A 21,485-nucleotide genomic window follows, 5' to 3' on the forward strand; every position below is an offset into this window, starting at 1 on the left:
ATATCGCTAAGTGATAAAACTAAATTTTTGTTACTGAATACATTAAAACTCAACAAGGATTTTATTTTCTTTAGCTCCAGGGTTTGCATCTGCATTTCTTTCTTGAACCAAAAACTATGAAGCATTTAAAAAAAAGATTAAACATCTTATATGCCTTATGTAAAGGCAGATCAACACTGGGATCGCTATTTGCAACGCCACATGAAAGAAAAATAAATGAAAAATTTCTTGGTTCATTGTAAATTTTTAGTGCAGTACAAACGCAGTGACCAATTTCTAATTCTCCAGAAATGGATATTACCAGAGGTGTAAAAGTAATAACACTCATTTTTAAATCCGGAAATGCTTTTTAGTAAAATTTTTAGTTTCTTTGTAGTAAATAAACTCTATTTAATTTGCTCTTCAACATCAGAATAATAATGCTATTAAAAATGAAAATGTATATATTGCTTGCAGGAAACGTTTGAATATTTTTAACTCACTGAATTTTCGATACGATGACAAGTGAATGTATTTAACTCCAATTGTTTCGCTTATTTTTTGGTACATAATCTACGTGCAAGTTTAAAAAAACTATTTTAATCATAAAATGGAACACTTTTTAGAGCAAAATTTTATAGTTTTAGCATACATTTCATCTGAAAAAGATAAAATAATATCCCCCCCCTTGGGAAAACTGCATCTGCCTGCAGTGTGAAAGCGATTAGTGCATCCCGAATTCTAACGCCTAAGGCATTGGAACTGGATTGAAAGGAAATCATGACAGTTTCCCTGCCTGCCTGACAAAATCGCCTAGTAGTCAAGACTCTATTCAATAATTTTTCCCCTTTTGCATAACTGCTGAGCCAAGAGCCCCCAGTGAAGGTACACAACTGCTCAGCGGTTAAGGCCAGATTGAGTATAACTAAGGCATACAGATTAAAGAAAAATTACCCTTTACATACAAACATATTTTGTACTTACAAATTGACTCAAATATGAGTGAAAGTCCATTTAATGATTTTGTAGTGAAATATTATACTGCTGCAAAATGCCATTATTACTTCCACATCCATTCTTACCATTATTACCATTATTACTTCCACATCCTCACAAATGAATTTAAAATGAATTTTTGAATTTTAAGTAAGAAAATTATCATGATTTCCATGCAAAAAATTTAGAACTTAGACTACTATAAAAAACAATGCATCAAAAGTGCCGATACTGCTCATTAAAAATGAAGAATTTTCACAAGCATGGTTACCAAAGTTTAGCCATAGTAGCACCAAATTGACAAACTTAATTGTCACATTTGTAGCATGCAATTTAATTCACAGACATCAAAGGCTTTTTACTTATTTCATTCTCAGACATCAGAGTGATGACTGTTATACTCAGGAAGTACCAGGCCCATTTTGATTTGATTTGGGCTTTCTCATTTAGTCTTTTTTTGCATAATATTTCCCTCAAAACTTAAAAAAAGGGTTTGTTCTCCTAAAATTTTTATATTTTTGTTAACTTTAATTTAAATAGTATGCAAAATTAATTTAAAAAGAAACCAAATGATTTTTCTACCTGTATATGTGACATACAGCATTATAAACACATTTTCTCAATTGCTATAAGGCAACAAATATAAATAAAAATTATTTAATTGGAATTTTAAGATAAGTAAATTATAATTTAATTTTACAAGCAACGATGCTTAGAGTAAGTAATGCTCTAAATCTGCTGTGTTTGATTTGCCAAATGAATATTTGGTATTTGCACATGCATCAGATTCATTTTCGTTTGTGAAATACAAATTTGCCAATTAGGAGGAAAAGTGATAAAAGTAACTTATTTTGGTAAGATACACAAAACATTTTAATATTTTTTCTCCTTCCTTTTTGATGAATGGACTATAACTAAAGTATTTAATCATGCACTAATATTTATATTTATTTGTATTTATGTTATACTGAGTTATATACATTGTTTCACTGTAATTTGTAATGAAATCCTAAAAGAGAATAATGATGTATAAGATAATATAAGATTTTGTATTTAGGGATAATTTAATTTTTTGCTCGCCTTTTGCTGCACTGCACAAGATTTTTTAAAAATTTTTATTAAAATATTATGTATTAGTTTTTCCAAGAACTTTCTTCAGATGTTTCAGAAGAATTTATATTTCTTTTTAAAAAAGTTTTTGTTTGTTAAAAACTATTGTTTCTTAGAAACGTTGATAAAAATGTAATGCATAAGTATTGAAATAATACTTTGCTATCCAGATAATTTTTTGTGATTTTCATTTATTTATATATTTATAAAGATTGAATCTTATATTAAATGAATCATCTTTTACTTCTAGCTTTTGTATTACATCTGTCTTGAAAATGGATGGGGTGAACCTCTGTTCCAGGTGTCTCACGTTGACTCAGATCCTTGTGAATTGTTTTTTGTTTGCTGGGTTTGTATTTGTTTTGAGTAATATTCAGTTTAATAGTGGTTGTATCTCTTCAAGAAATTTTAATTATTTTCAGTCATTTAGTTGTAGGCTAAACTAGTTTAATTTTGCATTATAACACACCGTTTGTTTTCTCCCATGAAATCATTTACAAAATAAATGTATTTGATACTGAAATAAAGTTTAAAATACATATTAAACAACTAGCAATTTTGAATGCAATTAATTCTGCATTATATGAAAGAAAAGGGCATTTTACAAATGGAAATCCTAACATTATATTGACGCTTATGGTTTAAGTTGCCTACTATAAATAGCTGTATTTATTTCTTTGCTGCTAAAAGAGGTAATTTTAACTAAATAATCATGCTGTCATAAATTTTATTCTATGATTTAAGATTTAGTTAAATTACTCTTTGTGATTTACTATATATACTTAGTAATGCCTGTACCTTAATTTTGGAGAGGAATAAAAAAATACTGATCATCAATGTAACCTATAAGCACTTTTGTTTCTCGATGTCTCTTTTAGCTGTGCATTTTGTATGTGTACAGGTTTTCATCTTTGTATAAATGATGCATTCTCTTTGACAATGTGTTTAATTTTTAAAAAAACTGGTGCTGGTTGCATGTGCTTTTTGCCTGTTTTCAAGAAAATAATTCAAAACTGTATATGTATCTATCTATATATATATGTAAGAATTATGAATTTGCTTTATAAAACATTTAATACATATTATTTTTCAATTTTTAACACATGTTTTGTTTTGCAAGAGCTGCCAGAGTTTTTTTGAAAGAGAATAACTACAAATTATTAAATTTATATACTGAATGATCTTTCTTGCCTGCACCTGGAAACCTGCATTGAAATTTTTAAGTAGAAAATGGGAATATTACATGAGCATAATAGTATATAAATATATATTTTATTTTTAAAATGTTCCTGTAAATTTTATAAATGAATAAATAAAAATAAAAATAATATAAATAAATTATATATAAATATATATATATATAATAATTAAAGACATAAAGTAAGAAATTTAGAAAACTTTTAAAATTCTTTGTTGCATTTATGAGATTATATGAAATTTACTAATTTTAATTTTTGATTTTTGTGAAAAATTAGTTCATATATATATATATACGCACTCTCACATAGGGTAATTCAAAAGGAATATAGCGATTACAAACAATACAGAGAATGTAAAAGGAAGTTCAAAATTCTGTTTACATACTTTATAAAATGTCCTATGTGAATCCCCTTGGTAACAAGAACAACACCTAAGTGGTAGTCAATTTCACACCATACCTTCTGAAACATCTGGAGTCACCAACACAAGTGCATTAGAAATGTGCATTTTGAGTTCTGGAATTTTTTTTTGGCAAAGGAAGCACATATATGCTGTGATTTCTTTCTATGGGGGTTATGTGAAAGACCTTGTGTATGTGCATTCTTTGCTGAAAACAATTCCAGAACTCAAAATGTTCATTTCTAATGTGCTTGTGCTGGTGACTCCTAGACTACCGCTTAGATGTTGTCTGTGTTACCAAGGGGAGTCACATAGAATATTCATAAAACATGTAAAGACAATTTTGAATTTCCTTTTACATTCTGTATAATTCTTATTGATAAATTCTTTTCAGTTAAATAGTTATTTGCCCAGAGAACGTAATGACTTCATAAAGTGAAAGAAGTTTTCCTCTCCCCTTTAGACACTATAGGGGGTCTTCACACTTTCTGAAGAAGATATCCACCCTTTCAAAATGCTGAGAAAACCCAAAATGCAAATGCCCAAATTTCAAAATGCCCACCCTTTCAAATTTCTGAAGAACATATCCACCCTTTCAAAATGCTGAGAATTCTTATTTAGTTTTACTTTTTGAAATCAAATAGTTACTTAAATAATGGTAATAAAGGCAAGAGCTAACAAAGGAAATAAAATTTATTAGTAAACACAAAAATTGGCATTATGGTAGCATCTTTCATTACTTTAATAATAGAGCAATAAATGTAATTGTATTATAAGTTAGATAATTATAAGGCATATGCACTATGTTTCACATAAATGGCATCTGTTGATGCATTGATTTAATATGTTTCTTTGATCATAATAGTATTAGATGAACAATTTAATGCAGTTAAATGGCATGTAAATGATTATTCGAAACTAAAGTGTATTAAAAGTGTGCTAGAAATATTTTTTAAATTAAAGTAATTACATAAATGTTTATAGAAATTATTAATTACATATAGTTGTTTCTTATGAGCTGTTTCATAGTTGTTTTTTATATGTTATAAATTACATTAGTGTTAGTATTAAAAAATTAAATTAAATTTTCATTGCTTTTAAAAGGATAATATAAACTGCGCTACAAATTAATATATCTTCTCTCTAATTAATATGTTATCCTATTCTTGGTGTATCTACTGAATAATACATAGGGAAGCCAGGGTTCGTAAAGTTCTTAAAAGTCCTTACATTTTAAATCAATTTTTGGTCTTTAAAAGTCCTTAATTTCGACCAAACTCTTCAGAAGGTCCTTAATTTTATTTATCTGAAATTTCTGTCTTGTTTTTACAACTGCTATTTTGAGTGTGAATTATCACTTTGGAGGAATATTTTTGGTAATTCACTGACAAATATGATTATCTTTTGAATGGGTTCATTGGTTATAATTTGTCCCTATTTCTAATATAAAGGGTGGGATACTGGAGTTTCTGAACAAGGAATAAACATAAACATTTCAAAATTATTTCATTTTTCTGTAATGAAGAGCTTTTAAACAATTTCCGCTTTTGTTGATGTGAATTCTTTTATTAAATGGCTCGAAATTTGGTGACTTACAACATTTCGGCAATTTTAATATAAGTTTGTATAGAAATTTTTTTATTCTGAGATCTGGGAATTTTTTGGCCATTTTTTTTAAACATTAGAACATTGATAAATTTAACTAAAATAATGGTAATATATTGAAATTATATTTAAAAAACAACATCAAAATAAAACATTTATATTTTTTGCTGTCATATTATGAAGAGACATTACATTTCGTTTTGACAACGTGTTATGCAGTATTTTGAATATGAAAAATAAACAAGATAATAAATGCTATAAAGCACAGTTTACAAAACATAGCTATGTAATTAATTAAAAATTTCTTCCTTCTACTTTTTTCATGGTTAGAAGTTTTCCCATGTAATTTTTTCAGAATTACCAGAATATGCTTCAGTTTTCTCTTATAAAATGAGTTTCACACTTTTTTTCATTGATTTCTTTTTTCAAACTATTTCTGGCCTTTTTTCTATTACAAAATTGGTGGGGCTAATTTTTCTTTAGAATTTTAGACATTGCAACTTTTAAAGTTTAGACGGATTTGAAGGCAAGATTTACAGACCCACATTTCTCGAAGGCTCCAGAAAAATGTGACAAAATGAAAAATATCTTCATTGTATTAACACATAGTGGATGTATTTACAGAAATTTTATGATGAATTTCTTACATTGTGAAGAATTTTTGGAAGGACAATGAAAATATAATGTTTGAATTTACTTCTGATGCTAGAAGTCTTTTTCTTAACATGTTTATCTTTTCTTTATTTTCTTAACTTTTCACAAGACGCAAGCATGGAAAATATCAAAAATGTTTCTAATCTTTTCGCATAGGCAGGCATTTACAAAAAAAAAAAAAAAAAAAAAAAATCTATAGATAAAGAACTTGAAAACTGACGATTTAAAAGATTCACCGTATATGTCTTAATGGATCAAACACAGGGCTGGCACTGCACATTTTCCCACCTGATTAAATCTCTGTCGATTCTAAATTCTGTTGCCTAGTGCCTCACTAAATTATGCTGCCTAATGCTTTCCTAAATTCTGCTCCCAGTCCCTGTCCTAAATTCTGAAAGTTTTGCCATTTCTAGATTTTGTTGCTTGGTGTGTCACTAAAATCTAAACATTGTGCCTCATTGTGCCTCAAACATTGTGCTCTGAAATTAGCTCTTACCACATATCATTTCATATTTATTCTGAATGTTCATATAACTAAAGAAATAAAATTAGCAGCTTTTTCTTTATATTCTAAATGCATTTGGTTTTTTTAGAAATACAGAAATCTTTAATTCCAAAAGTTCTAAAGTGAAGAGGAAACGTATTGAAAGAAACTGAATACATAAAGAGGAAGGGAATTATTCTTCAAAGATATATACAGTTATTATTATCCAAATTAATCAGTTGTTTAGAATTTTAGCCTTTACTATAACTTCCCCTTTCCGCTTCCTCACCATAATGCAAATCAAACAGTTTTTAAACTGAGATTTTTGGATTGCAAGACAGAATGTTTTTCCCTTCCAATTGGATGCTGCTTTAGTTCCTGCCAGCTCTGATAATTTGTAATTATTCACCTTTTCATTATCATTGATAACATTTGAATTTGTTACTACTGTAAAGTTGCTTTAAATAAAAGGTTTATTTAAATCTTTATGTGACGCTGTAGTTACCTTCAGACATAATGATAATTTGCTTCATGTCTATCAAAGGTTTTGGGTTATTTAGCTTTTACCAGATCACATAAAACCTTGTTAGGTACATTGTTGAGAGGCTGGCAAGTTAGGAGATAAAGCACACAGAAACTAGTGGGAACATTGGTTTGTGTATTGAAACAGATTCCTAATTGTTAGAAAAGATGTTTAGAGAAGAAAATTGATATAAATTAGCCAAAATGTCTTGAAAGACCTCAAACTAAAAAGGACCATAAATATTTTGTTTTGTTTCTTTTGATGTGTAATTATCCTAATACTGTTTAAGAATCAGTGTCATAAATTACTTGTATTTTAAACTGTGTTATTAGATTTTGATTTTAATAGTGGTCATGTAAATCTATAATGACTAAGCGTATTTAATTATCTAATTTAATTATTTATAACTAACTGCTCACCTTTAAAAGTTATCTCTGTGTATTAAAGCAAGTTATTGCTTTTCATTAATTATTACTGTGGTCACAAGATACAGCACAAAAATGTAAAAACTATTGTAAGCTTATTCTTTGCATCTAGCGAGACTTAAAATAATACAAAACAACTCATCACTTCTACTGCATTAGCGGCTTATTGGAACGTTAAAATATATTAACCAGGTTACAAGCCCAGAAACTCTATATAAAGGTACAACATTAACTGCTTCAGACAGACGAAGCACAACTAACTTTCAGAACTTTCCAACCGTGCCTACATCATGCTTTCAGGTTTTTTCTGATCAACAGATCTCTCTCTCAGCAAGTAGCAGCACTAACAGCAACTAAGCTTCTGTTATGAATCATGCTGATTATGATTTTATTTCTCATTTGACATTAAATCTACCTGTTATTTACTATTTTCTGAACTTCTAGACTGAGTAAGTACATGGCAAACTGAGACATAAATAAAAAAATAAATAAATAAATAAATAAATCAACATGAAGCTGTTAATAAAATGTCCTTAATCTTCTTTCAAATATGTCCAACTATTATACGTGGAAAATATTAAATGCTACTTGATAAATTTTATAAAGTGGATTTTATTCTCAAATTTGTTTTATAGTAATGTTTAATAAGAATTCTTCTTTCTGACAGATCTATTTTATTCTTTTGAACATTATTACACAAGTCAAGTTCAGATATAAGCTGATTGAATTTAAATTTATTTAGCTTCTGTTTGTTGATAGGTCCTTAATTTTTTTCATTAATGGTCCTTAAACGTACTTAATTTCCATGTGCAGAAATGTGTACGAACCCTAGAAGCTTATAAAATTAAATACTTGAAATATGGAATTTGCATTCTGGAATGAGCACATTAAGTAAATTAGATGGAATTCATCCATGTTTTAACATTATTCCTATGATTGTAAAAAACATCCAGGTAGATTGCAATGAGTCATTCAACAGTCATACAAACTAAGTTAATTTCTGTGCTTACATTTTTGTTACTAAAGTTATATGTAAAGAGATATGCTAAGATAAATGTGAAAGTTACCAATGCTTAAAATTTTATAAGAATTATAAATTAGGTATATTATAAATCAAATGAATTTGTTGTATTATAAATTACAACAGATAGAAGTATGAGCATGATTTAGCAACCATCTTTCTTTGTAAATAATTTTATTGAAGCCTGAAATCAGATTGAAAATAAGCTGCATATTGCAGATTAATCTCTACCAAGGTGTTAAAAGCATCTTTGGTTTACTTGAGTTCTGATACAAAAGTTTATAAAATTATCATTTAAATATAAATTATCATAAATGAAAACTTGAATACAGGGCCACAATATATGCAATAAAAACAAATATATGATGTGAATTTAAAAAGAAATTGATAAAGAAGAAATCAAAAACCCTAAGATATGAATATAAGAGGGTTCAAATTTTTTTCTTTTAATTCTGAAAATGCTGCAAATGCTCATAATTATTAATAAAGTGTATATAATGAATTAAATTTATTTCAAAGTATATCGGTTAGAGTAACTGGAAAACAAAGCAAATATTTAAACATTTCTAATGTTAAAATATGGAATTTGTAAGAAAGTTAAATTTAACTCTAAGATAACTTCAATAATTAAAAATGGAAAACTTAATATTACAATAATATTGGTGTGTATTTAGAACCACATAATAAATCAAATTTTTAGATTCAATAAAGAGAACTTTTAAATTAAATTAGAACTATTTACCTAAAATGGTAAATTTGAAAATTAAAACCATTATGCTGTCTAAAAAGATTTGTTAATATATTTCTAGAAAAAAAAAATACATTTAAATTGCGCTAGAAATTAGTATTTGTATCGTTTGTCAAATCCAATATTTTATAGATTCAGCAGCTAAAAGCTATGACTTGGACATTTTTGAATTCCTGTGGAGCTTAAACAAGGTCTGGCTCATTATTCTTTTAAGCATTATAAAACTATAATATGAATGTAAAAGAAATTTATTTTTACTTTAGATTTTCATTTAATATTTGTTTTGTATACACAAAATATATCTGAAATATATCAAAATATATGTGAAAAACTAAAATAGAGGCTTGTAGGCTCAATCAAACATCTTATATACATAAATATCTTATAAGGATAAATAAACATCTTATAAGGATAAATGACTTTGACATAATGCCCCTATAATAATAATCTAAAATAGTTTTATAAATTTTTCCTTCTTAGGTTATAATGCCTGGTTGTCCATTTGGTCGTCGTTTTATGTCTGATAAAATAAGCCGAACTCCAGAAGAAGCTAAATTGTATGCTGCTTGCCATGTTTTAAAAAAATTTGGAATAAACTGTGATCGTAAGTATATATCCTTATATATGCAATGTTATAGTAAAATATGAAGGAAATGAACAGAGATTGGAATTTGTCATTAAGTCAAAACTTTTTTGTAAATAATTTCTTTTAATTGCTAGAAATTTATGTTTGTAAGAGCATTTCTAATTATTACCAAAAAGACAATCACATTTTTCTTGATATTGGTTTGTACTGTGATACTGTTCTCAGATTCCCCCCTCCCTTATTTATTAAGTGTAATGGATGAAATCAAAATTTAGTGTATTTTCTCTGTTCTTGAAGTTTTTTTTTTTCTTTTTTTTTCCCCTGTATAAAAATCCATTTGGTAAATAATGTGTATTGGAAAGAATAAATTTTTTCATTTTTCCTACAGTTATTAAAAATAGAATTTCCAGTGAGCAAAATTCTGTGAAATTTTTTTAAATGTTATATCTGATTAGTTATTGCCTTTTCATATTTAAAGATACTCAGCTATAATTTATTAATTAGTTTATATTTGACCTTCTTGCTTATCCAAATATGCAACAATTAAATTCTATTGTTAAAATATTCCTTATTATAAACACATCTCCTTATACATTGTATTGTATGTCTGAAGTGTTCTTAAATATATTCAAGGTTTATTTTTTGAAATTTTGAGATTGTTTTCTAGTAAATATATATCTATATATATTTAGATGCTGATAGCTCAGGATTGTCATCTTATCATCTGCCTATTCCGAGTTCGTATGCCAATATTTCAAAGAATCTGTTGAATAGCAATTCACTGGGAGCTTCAAAATCAGGTTTAATAAACTTTATTGTACTTTTGTGTATTGTGCATTTCTTTCTACTAAGACCTAACTCTGGTATGAATTTGTTTTTTAAATCCAAAAAATTAGTATGAAGTTTCTAGTTGATGTTAGTCATATTTAAAGAAAGGAAATGGTTTATAAGAATTGTTTATCTTTATTTCAAGTTAAGTATTGTAAGTTTTTTTTATTTAGTAATGTCTTATAGGGTTCAAAATTGTCATTTAAAGTAGCAGATGAGGTATAAAAATGTTGAGAAATATTTGGCAAACTTATATATATATATCAAATACTGATCTATTGAATCATATAATAACTTTCCATTATTTTACTCTGTGAGGAAAAGTTAAGGTAAAATAATTCGTATGCTTTAGAATTAATGAAAGTTTTTCTCGACAGAAAAATTACCATATATCTGGTATGAGTGTATGGAATGTTCATGATTTTAGCATGTACAGAATTCTAAATATCCATTTGTGATATTTTATCATTTTATTATTTAAGTGTTTGACATATCATTCATGCTATAATATAACTACAACAGTCCACGTTTTTAAAGCTGACATTTTAATTAGTTATCAAGATAGTTAATCAAAAATTCCTTTTAATCCTTTGTATGGTGCATTAGTTTTTATCCTGATGTCAGCATTTATGAAACAGAACTCTTTCAATTTCAAAGGTGATCAGACACAGTTTGAGGAGCAGTGATTTGTGTTTTTATCACCCTTTGAATTTTATAGAGTTCTGGTCAAAATCTCTACTTAATTTTTTTTTAAATCTAATTTTAAACATAATGATAAATGTATTTCCATTTATTACTAAATGAGTGACTAAGAAATCAAATTTTTTAATTATATAATGGCATATGATTTAAAGTATTAAAATATTTCATTAAAAATGCCTATGGTTAACGTTTTTGCATATAAAACTAAAATTTGTATGTATTGAGTTTTTTTTACATACATCATGCTGAGTATTAAAATAAAAAATAATATCCTGGCTAAAATTTTTCAAAGCAGTTTATGAATATGTAGACAGTTTATGAATATGTAGATATGTGGTTACCTTGATCTTTTGTGAATGTAATGATTTTTTGCAGATGTAATAGGAGACTTCAAGTGACAAGCAATTCAAAATTTTTAGCTACGACATTTTATTAATGAAACTCAACTTGTTTTACGTAATTTCTGCATAAAACAACGACCATGAAAAATCTTTTCAAATATTTTACACTTGCTTATTCTACAAAATTCAAGCAAAATTATATATATATTTTCTTTCATTGGTGGGCATTGAGAGCATTACCTATTTGTGTACATATGTAATGACATTTTTGCTAACAGTGGTATAAAATGTGGCATAGCTGGTGCATAAAAATGCATGTGCAGTCATACCCAGTTAAACAATTTTTATTTCTTGAAGCAAAAACAATGCACCTGATCTCAAACAGTTTTATTGTACTTCTAAAATTTTAAAAATATATTTGGCCCTTTGGGTACTGCAATAGGCTTCCCTAACCACTATGCCATCTGGGTGGCAGGTGGGGAAACTGAGAAGTGTATAAATTAAAGTATGAAGGTTAAGAATAATACAGTTATGGTTTTACTTATCTCCTACTGGTTAAAAAAGAGTTTTGTTTACAAATTTTAATGTTATTATTTGCTGAAAGATATTTTCCATTATGTAAGCATGTGCTTCATCTTCATGAACATTATATAACAATCATGTGGAATCATATTCTTCAATCTTATATGCATTTGTATATATATGTGTGTTTGTGTGTATAGATAAATAAGATTATTTTAAGAAATAATTTATGTCTGTAATAATTTTTTAATGTAATCTTTTGTCGAATAACAGTAATCATTATCCCATACAGTTTATTTAAATTACTGCTGTATATCTGCACATAATAAATAAATTTTATTATATTATAGTTGTAGTTGTAAGCATTCAATTATTTTATTGTATGATTTTCATTATATTTCATTTTATGTTATAACTAATTCTAGTTCTCCAATTATTGTTTTATTGTGTCATTTTCATTATTATATTATTATAATGAATTCTAATAATTTAATTATTATAATTAATTATATGACAATAAAGATTATATTTATATTATAATTGATAATTGTTCTTTTTTTTTTATATTTGAGCAAAAATATACTTCTGTAATTTTGCTCACTCTTTTTTGGGGGCTGTGGGATAGAGAAGCTAAGATCTCATTAAAATAGCTGTATAACCTGAATTGTGTATTAAGTGAATTTAAGTCAATCTGGAGTTCTTTTGAAAGGATGCAACCATGCAGTACAAAAAAAAAAAAAAAGCAGCCTTTCAATTTTAGGTGTGAGAGGTGACCCTGTGTTTTATATTTCAAAAATGGCAGCTTGGCAGCTATGATATTGTATAAATAAGTTATGGAAAACTGTAATAATAAAAAAAGAAATGTTGTCAAATTGTAAGATATTAAATGAACTTTCCAGATATTACACAATTTACCTTATTTTGATGAGTTTATTAGATATGAGTTCTTTGCTGAAAATAATTTCCTAGTTTCTGAAGTATTAGAACAAAAAACTTGTAAAACTATTTTCAAAGCATTGTGTAGAAAAGTGTTTTTGATTATTAAACTGCATTCTAATAAACTTTTTCTTTTTATCATGCACTGGCTATTTTTTTAAATTATTACAGAACAAAAGAAAAATTGGAAATACTTTTTTGTAATTAATTTAGAGAAGGATTTTGTTTAAGTTTGTTATTAAAGAAATGCTTTTATTTCCTTTTTTCACCTCACCTTTTTCTTTTATACATTTACTTATTGAAGTTACTTATTGAATTACAGCCTCAAATTTGGACTTTTGTTCACCACCTAAAGCAGCTTCTTACCCAACTTTTAAATCTCAGCCATCTATGCCATTTTTTAATGAGAGAGGACAAGGGGATACTGGTAATGTTTTGCCCAGTTCACCTTCTTCAGATACGTTTCAATTCGAAGATGTGGAAAACTCAGCCTCATGGTTGGATCCAAATACTCGTAAGTATACTGTGCATGGCCAGATTGTTGTTGTGTTTTAATTAAAAAGTCACTCAGTGGCTTTTCTAACGCCAAGACAGATTTACTGTGTTTAATGCCTCACATTTATGTAATGTTTCTAGATAACATTATATCTCTTTTTTTGTGTGTTGAAGATTGGCACATTTTAGCATTTTCGTGTTCTGAAATAGCAGTGAACAAAAAGGCTTTATGTTTCAAATGTGCAAAAATCCTTCCTCCATGGAACACTGTGAAATATGTCTCTACTAGAAACTGAACTCAACATCACTATCTTTGTTTTTTATTGTTCACTATCTTTGTTATTTAAAAACTAGAACATTTAATTAAGTGCTCAAATCCTTTTAGCTATTGTGGCTACTTTTCTAAACATTTTGTTATATTGAAAATAAATGCACTGAATAGAACACATAATAGAATCAATGCACTGAGTCTTGATTTGTGTTTTAATATGTCTAACTCAAAGTTATTAAAGATATTCAGACCATTACTTGAGTTCAATTTTCATGAAATAGTTTTTTTATATAGCTGATTTTTTAAAGGCTAAAATGTTTTCAAGATATTCTAAAATTCTATATTTACTGGAAGATAACCAGTAAGAATGGTAATTATCCCAGGGCTTACCAATAATAATTTTTTGTTCCTTATATTTTTATAACATTGGTTATACTTTCTCTATTATTAAATAATGAAGAATCTGTGTGTATGTATGTAATTTCGGGACATTATGACAAGATAAATGGCAGCACCTACAGCCACTAGATTTTAAACACTCATTGCCCTCCACCTGAACATGTGCACCTCAAAGCCTGAATTTTAAATTGCAAATTTGTTGTTATTTGTTTCATATTTATCTTTCATGTGCCAGTGTACTGTAAGATATTTAATTTTTTAAAGTTAATTATTTTCTTATTATTAACAAACTTAAGTAATTTAAAAGCAATAAATGCAGATCTTCATAATTATTATTACTAATTGACCCAAGAAATTACCCTAATTGAACTCATTAAAACATATATTTTTCTTTTTTATATAATAACTGTTCTAGACAGCTAGTAATTAAAACAATTGTGATGGGAAAATTATCAATAAAGATGTAATTTTTTTATAATTATCTGTGATTACATCTAAATGAAAGTGTAAAGAATAATTATTTTTTAGAAATTGAGCTGTATTTCAGCAGTTCCTGATCTGTTTTATTGATTTTCAGTTATCTGAAAACATTGAAAAGTTGAATCTGCCCTCCCAGTTTTTATAATTGACTAGCTGTTGCTCGGCATGGTTTGCAGTGCTACTGAAAGGAAAGAGTGTTTATGTTTTAACTCTGTTTATTGAAGTGCTTTTGGATGCACATTTTTTGTTTTTCCTTGTTAATAATGATGTTGAAGCCTGGGGAGAAGGAGAACTCCTTACTTTTCCTTAATAATTTAAAACAATTTCTTGTTTAATGTCTGTATTTAGTTGACAATGCTAAGCAATTTGTTCATCGGTGTTTTCCATGAAATAAATTTGTAGTCAGCATTTGGCAGGGGTTGCACGATGATAAATTGTTCTTGCACTTTAAATGTTGGCATGTAATTCTCACACATAGTATTTGTTGTACTGAATGATGTCATTTGGAAATATGAATTGTACTTGCATATGTTTGCCAAGAAATATTTGGATTTGCCTGTGTCATCTGATACCAAAGTTGATAATGGTTCCATTGGTGAATTTAATTATGGCAATTTCACTTTTCTACCTGTACAACACATTCCTGGTGCTTCATTCTTAAATTTGAGGGCTCTGTAATACATGCATAATATATCCATGTTTCCAACGACCACATTTGGATGAAGACTATAATCACAATTAACATAGTAATGGAACGCACCAAGATTTAAATCAGCATGCACTATTCATCTAGATCAATCAGTGTGTACTTGAAGGTTTCCCAGTCATGCTTCCCATTGCGTGTTTGTTTCATACGAACAGGCTTGAGCAGTCCATACTTGAACTTTTTCCAGTCTTGCTTCCCCACTGCTGATTTGCTTCTAAAACTTGTGATGCCTTTTTCTTTCATGCTTGAGGTGTAGATCGAGCAGTCAATTTAAGTTTTAATGGCATAACTGATTTCACAATGAAAGTAATGCTTTGTTCACTTTCAGAAAGTAAAGAAAATGCGCATGTTAATTCATAAAAAATTAAATATTTAACGCTTTGTTGAACAATAACATACTTTAAAATATTTTAATTTGGTCAGTGGCAACACATTTCTCTTAGATAGTCAATTTTTTATTGAGACAAATTAATGTAATTGCGTTTTCTCGAGCGGCAACTCAATTTTTTAATATTGCAGAAATTTATGATTAAATTTGAAACATATATATCCTACGCTTTGTAGAGTGGAAACGCAAAGCTTTTAAGTCACCAAGTTTTTAATCAAAAGTTCATTAAATTAGCATAAAATGTATGTATATAAAAAGTGTGGACTCTGATGGGAGCTGGTTTCTGAGAAATCTTACGTAAGCAGTCACCTTCTTTTGTAATTAAATAATGTTGGGATTAAAAGAACTATTCCATAAAATATAAATTTCAATTTTTGTTCAATATTTATTACATCCCTTTCTGAGTGCATTGCACTAATGTTTTGCTCCTTCAATTCCTGAAATATGTTTTAAAAGTATTTTTTGAAGAATACTCTCAGGGCTTGCTGTGAGTTTTCTTTATTGCATCAATAGACTCAACATCGGTCAGCACAAACAGCAGTTTTAACACTGGAGATAGAGAAACTTACAATGATATAGCAGGTGAACAGTATTCATTGCATTAATATTTTGTTGGCAGTTTAGCCTGTTGGTAAAAATTTATAATGACAATTGAACATGACAAAAATCAAAGAAAGTATTCTATTCTTTTAGCGTGCTTTTTGATCAGTTTTGATGTGGTCTTGCTTTATATTTCAAATACCATTCACTTGATAGTTGAGCTGTTTTTTTTTATCAAAAACATAGCTCCATTTTTCATCACTAGTGATTTTTATCAGGACCAATAATTTCACCAATGGCAGCATATTTTAAGAACTTCCCTTGCAATTGGGAAAAAAATCAATATTTTTTAAGCAATTTGAGAAGTGATGAGCCACTAGCCCAGGTGGGCTTTCAGAGTTGCTTAACAGGATCCAAATGATATAAGAAGTTAATTCAATAATGCCCCTTATTGTTAAATACCCATAGTATTTAACAATAAGGGGCGTTATTGGATTAACTTCTTATATTGTGCATTTTATACCTTTCTTAAACTTTTTATACTGCTCAGTTCTTTTTTATTATTATTAATGTGTTGTTTTCGAGGGCTTACTGCAATATTCATAATATGTTTTAGCCAAAATTCTATTGGGAGAACAAAACTTAATGCATGTTCTCTGCTAAGTTATAGTCACGAAAATCATGGGAAATCACAAAAATAAATATTCTTTAAAATTCAGATTTATTTGCAAACAATTAAAAGAAAATAAAATGTGCCTTGTTGTCAGGTATTCATGAAAGTCCCAGCAATATCTGAAAAAGATTGTAAACAATTTCTTACATGTGCATATTTTAACAAATCGTTTCTAGTACTTTTCAGTTAAGAGTAGTATGTAGACTTGAGTTTGGTTATAGTATGTAGGAAAAAAAAATTTTTTTTTCATTAAAGTTTGTGATTAAAATAAATGAAAAGATCTCATGTAATATTTTGTTATGCTGTCAAAACACTATTCTGGGATAAATTTGGACAGTAATAGTTTTTGCTTTGAAGTTAACTAAATGCAGTTGAAATTTTAAATATGTTTTAGTTTTAAAACTGTAGAGTTATGTAGTAGAAAATCTTTTAACTTTATTGCAATTTCCTATGCTATAAATCGTTAATACTAAAATGTGAAAATCTTTTATCATTGTAGACTTTCTGGAAAGTTGAAAATAAGGTATAAGCAATTATGTACTCTTTCATAATGCCAAAACTCAACAAAAACCAGAAAACGGAATAAATATGCTAAGTAGTACTTAAACAAATGCCTAAGTTATTAGGGTAGAATTAAAGCCTCAACTTTTTTTGGACTGTTAAGTGAAGCATTGTGTGGCGCCATCTGTTGAGAAGAATATCATTTTAGTTCTCAAATGTTGATAACTTTAATCCTGCTAACCTATAAGCCGGGAGAAGGAAAGAAAATAAAGCATATGCTATTAATAAATTATGTCATTTTGTTTTTTAAAATATTTTCTAGGGTTAAAGTCCTTGCTACAAATTTTTATAATTTCATTTTGAATTTTTTTCTTATGGCTGTTATAAAGATGCAATTTTTACCAAAATGCTTATTTATTTACCTTTTTACTTTCAGCTATAGAACCTAATAGTATCCTTGGTCTTCTTGCTTCAATGGCAGCTGCAACAAATGTTGATCTTCCTATATTTAATAAACAAAAACTTTAAACGTTGTACCTGAACATTGATTTCTTTTACATATTATTATTGTTATTTCATTTGAATATAATGCACAGTTAAATATATTTCATGTGTAATTATTTGAAATGTCATATTATGTTTAAATTTCCTATAGGTATTTATTGCAGTTATTTTCTTCTGTTTTGCTTTCATAAACTTGAGGAATGATTGAGAATTGTTCTTTTCAGAACAATAATATTACTTACTCAGCTTGCAATATGAGAAAAGTTTTGTAACCTATCCTTTTTCATGCTTAGTTATTGTAGTATTTTTAAGCAGCTGACTTAAAAAATATAAAATTGCTTTCTTAAATTATTGTTTACTTCTTTGTAAATCTATCATTATTTTCAAAATAGTATGTAAAAGTACTTTGGAATATATATGAGATTTAATTAATATATAGGAAAATTTAATGATATATAAATGATTATAATAAACTCCCCCCCCTTTTTTTTATGTTTTCATATAGCTATTTTCTTTTCTAAAATGTGCTAAAATTTTTGAATTATTAAATTTTATTTAGCAATATAAGGTAATTATTATAAATTCATCTTTTTATTTATTTATTTATTTACTTTTATCCTCAAAGACTGCTGAATATATATATATAATAAGTTTTAAGTTTTCAAAATAATTTTTAAAGTGAGGTAACGTTTTCAAATAAAGACATATTTACGTTCACTATGGTTGAAATTTAGAAATTATATATATGTTTGAATTGAAATTCTTGTAAAAAGAAGTTTAGTTGTATAAAGAAGCTGTAACACAAATTTAAAAAAAAAAAAAAAAAAAAAAAAAAAAATCTGATATCAAGTGCATTGTAGCTATATTAAAATGAAGTTGAATATCCAATGAGAATCCATAAAATAATAATGCTAATTCATAGGAATAATTTTATTTGATCTTTGCCAGTAATTTTAAATTATTGCATGCTGTATGCCATTTGAAGTATGTATATAAAAGAATTGTTTCTGTTTTTGAAATTAATTTAATATAAATTATAGTAAACAATTCAATCATTTACAGTACTTATTTGCTTATCAATTTATATTGCAATGTCAAAGTCTTTAAGAACTACCTTTAACATTTTATATCATTATACATTAAAAAATGCTTTTATATTTTCATTTGTTTTAGTACTCATTATAATCTCTGGGCCATTCATTAACAGTTAAATGTTACATTGATGAGTAATATTTCTTTAATGAATGATGTACTTTTATTTCAAAATCCATTTCTGAGTTTTTAAATTTTTTATAAAGAATGGGAATCATCAGTTCTTATGCATTAAGTGATTTCAATATTGCATAATAATTTAAAAAATTGTTTATTTTGATTTTCAGATATTAAAGAAATTTTAATTTTCCTCTCATGTGAGTTTATCACATTTCTAGGATGCAGGTTCTCAAAAATTTTATTTTGAAATATATTTCACAATTTCAAATAGTAAAAACATTGCATAATTTTAAAATCAACTTCAAATATTTCAGATAAAAGTGTTTCAGAGTAAAAATTCAGAAGTATTTCATAATTATAGTAAAGAAATCTCTGTAACAATATTTTCTCTGTATTATTTAATTTGAAATGAACTATGTATAATTCTTTGTCATTTTCAACAGTTATTCTATAATAATGATTTCTTTAGAATATCTTGCATTTTGAATATTTAATATCAAAATACTTTTCCCATCCTACCAAAATTTATTTGTATTATAAATCTTTTCATTATTTAATAATATTACAGTGAAAAACTATTTTGGCTGGATATAATTCATTTATGAGTTATGTTAACTTGCTTATTCAATAGCAAAAACTGTTGTGGACTCTCTTGGTATATTGTTTTTATTTTCTTTCTCGTATAATTATTAATATGTACTTCGCCTTTGCTATCATTTAGTCAATTATAAATTAGTTTGTTTTCTATTGAAGGTTATTTCTTATAATTTATCAATTCATATAATCCAAAAAAAAAAACATATATACTGAAAATAATGGTAATAAATCCATGCTGTTTAGAGAGTATCTTCCCTAATACTGAGAATTAAATATGCATATTTCTAATAAATTTGCTGATAAGCAATTTGTAATATTTTGCATTACTTATGAAATATTTATTTTACTTACCCAAAATTGTAGAATTTTTACCAGAAAATTGTAATTCTTTCTGCTAAATTTGAAATGAATTTATTATACACATAAGTGCTATTGTACAAAAATATGAAAATTCATTGAAAAGTTATTATTATTTGTACAAAATTCTAAGTATAATGAATACCAAATGTACTTTTATTTTGTTAACATATTGGAAACTAATGCCCGAAAATTTTTGATTTGTGCTAGTATGGAAGTTTGTTTTTTTCCCACTAAAATACTTTTGTCAATGATAAATATTTATCATAGCAAAGTTTTCTGTTATCAGATTAATCTTAAAACATTTATTTTAAGAGCTAAATGTTATTTTTCTAAATTCGTTCATTTTATTTGAATGCAAAAATTATATTATTAACTTGCTTGAAACCAAAATTTATAACAGAATTCCCAGCAAATTATAAATTGTATTAAAGACTTGTAGTTTTGAATTATTTAGTATACTGTTATCATTAATTTAAATAAAGTTTGTTGGCTTAGAATTTATTTCTTCATTTATTCATTTTACATTTTCTATCAAGAAGAATTTGATAAAAATGCATATTCTTGTATCTGATTTTAATGAGTTTCCCGCCACCGCTAATATTGTCTGAACAAACAGTTCACGTTGCAGTGTGTAATCATATTGTCAAACGATTTTTGGCATTTGAAAGAAAGAGACTTAAGAAAAGAAAAAGAAAGAGACTTTTTAAAGTTCCATATATATGTATAATAAGTCTCTTTATATAAATAATGTAAAGCCATATATATATGGCTTTACATTATTTATATAAAGAGACTTATTATACATATATATGGAACTTTTAAAAGCTGCTCAAAGTTTTCTCTCAAATTTATACTATCCATGCTGTTGTTGATTGGGAGGACCTCCAACGAGATTAATGTTGTTCCTGTGTTGTTTTGCTTACTCTCCGATGAGCGCAAGCAGACTTAAGATAGATTATTTTGTTTAATTAAAAATCATCTTTTCTGATTGTGATCCTAGAGAATTGTGATGGGTTTTGAAACTACAGTTATAATTTTTTCCTTCCGTGAAAATAAGATGTTGCAATTTCCACTTAAATCAGTGTCTCTGTTGAGCGACAGCATCATAAATAAATTCCCTTATTAGGAAAACCTATGCCCAAACTCTAGAACTGATAACATTTTTGAGAAAAAGCTAAAGAAAGTGATTTTTTCATTGATGGTTGTTATGTAAATTAAGAAGGAAAAAAGATGTACTGTGGAACCTCAAGGTACGAGTTTACTTCGTTCCAGTACTGAGCTCGTATAGTGAATTTCTCAT

The 21,485-nt window shown here is 27.1% G+C and overlaps 1 protein-coding gene across 3 annotated transcripts in view; it reads left to right on the top strand.

The window, feature by feature from the left end:
* LOC118181461 (putative RNA-binding protein 46) overlaps positions 1-20,682 on the top strand; it is a 58,531-nt gene extending 37,849 nt beyond the window's left edge. For all 3 annotated transcript variants that reach the window (XM_085818023.1, XM_035350609.2, XM_035350610.2), the window contains 5 exons: positions 2,336-2,434; positions 9,625-9,748; positions 10,423-10,530; positions 13,382-13,573; positions 17,949-20,682. In XM_085818023.1, coding sequence (XP_085674149.1) covers positions 2,336-2,434; positions 9,625-9,748; positions 10,423-10,530; positions 13,382-13,573; positions 17,949-18,040 — 615 coding nt within the window. In that variant the 3' untranslated portion in view covers positions 18,041-20,682. The remainder of the gene's footprint in view (positions 1-2,335; positions 2,435-9,624; positions 9,749-10,422; positions 10,531-13,381; positions 13,574-17,948) is intronic.
* The last annotated feature ends 803 nt before the right edge of the window (positions 20,683-21,485 follow it).

This window comes from Stegodyphus dumicola, chromosome 6 (genome assembly GCF_044657685.1).
Source record: "Stegodyphus dumicola isolate Sdum_Otavi_A_Nest chromosome 6, ASM4465768v1".
NCBI classification, from domain to species: domain Eukaryota; kingdom Metazoa; phylum Arthropoda; class Arachnida; order Araneae; family Eresidae; genus Stegodyphus; species Stegodyphus dumicola.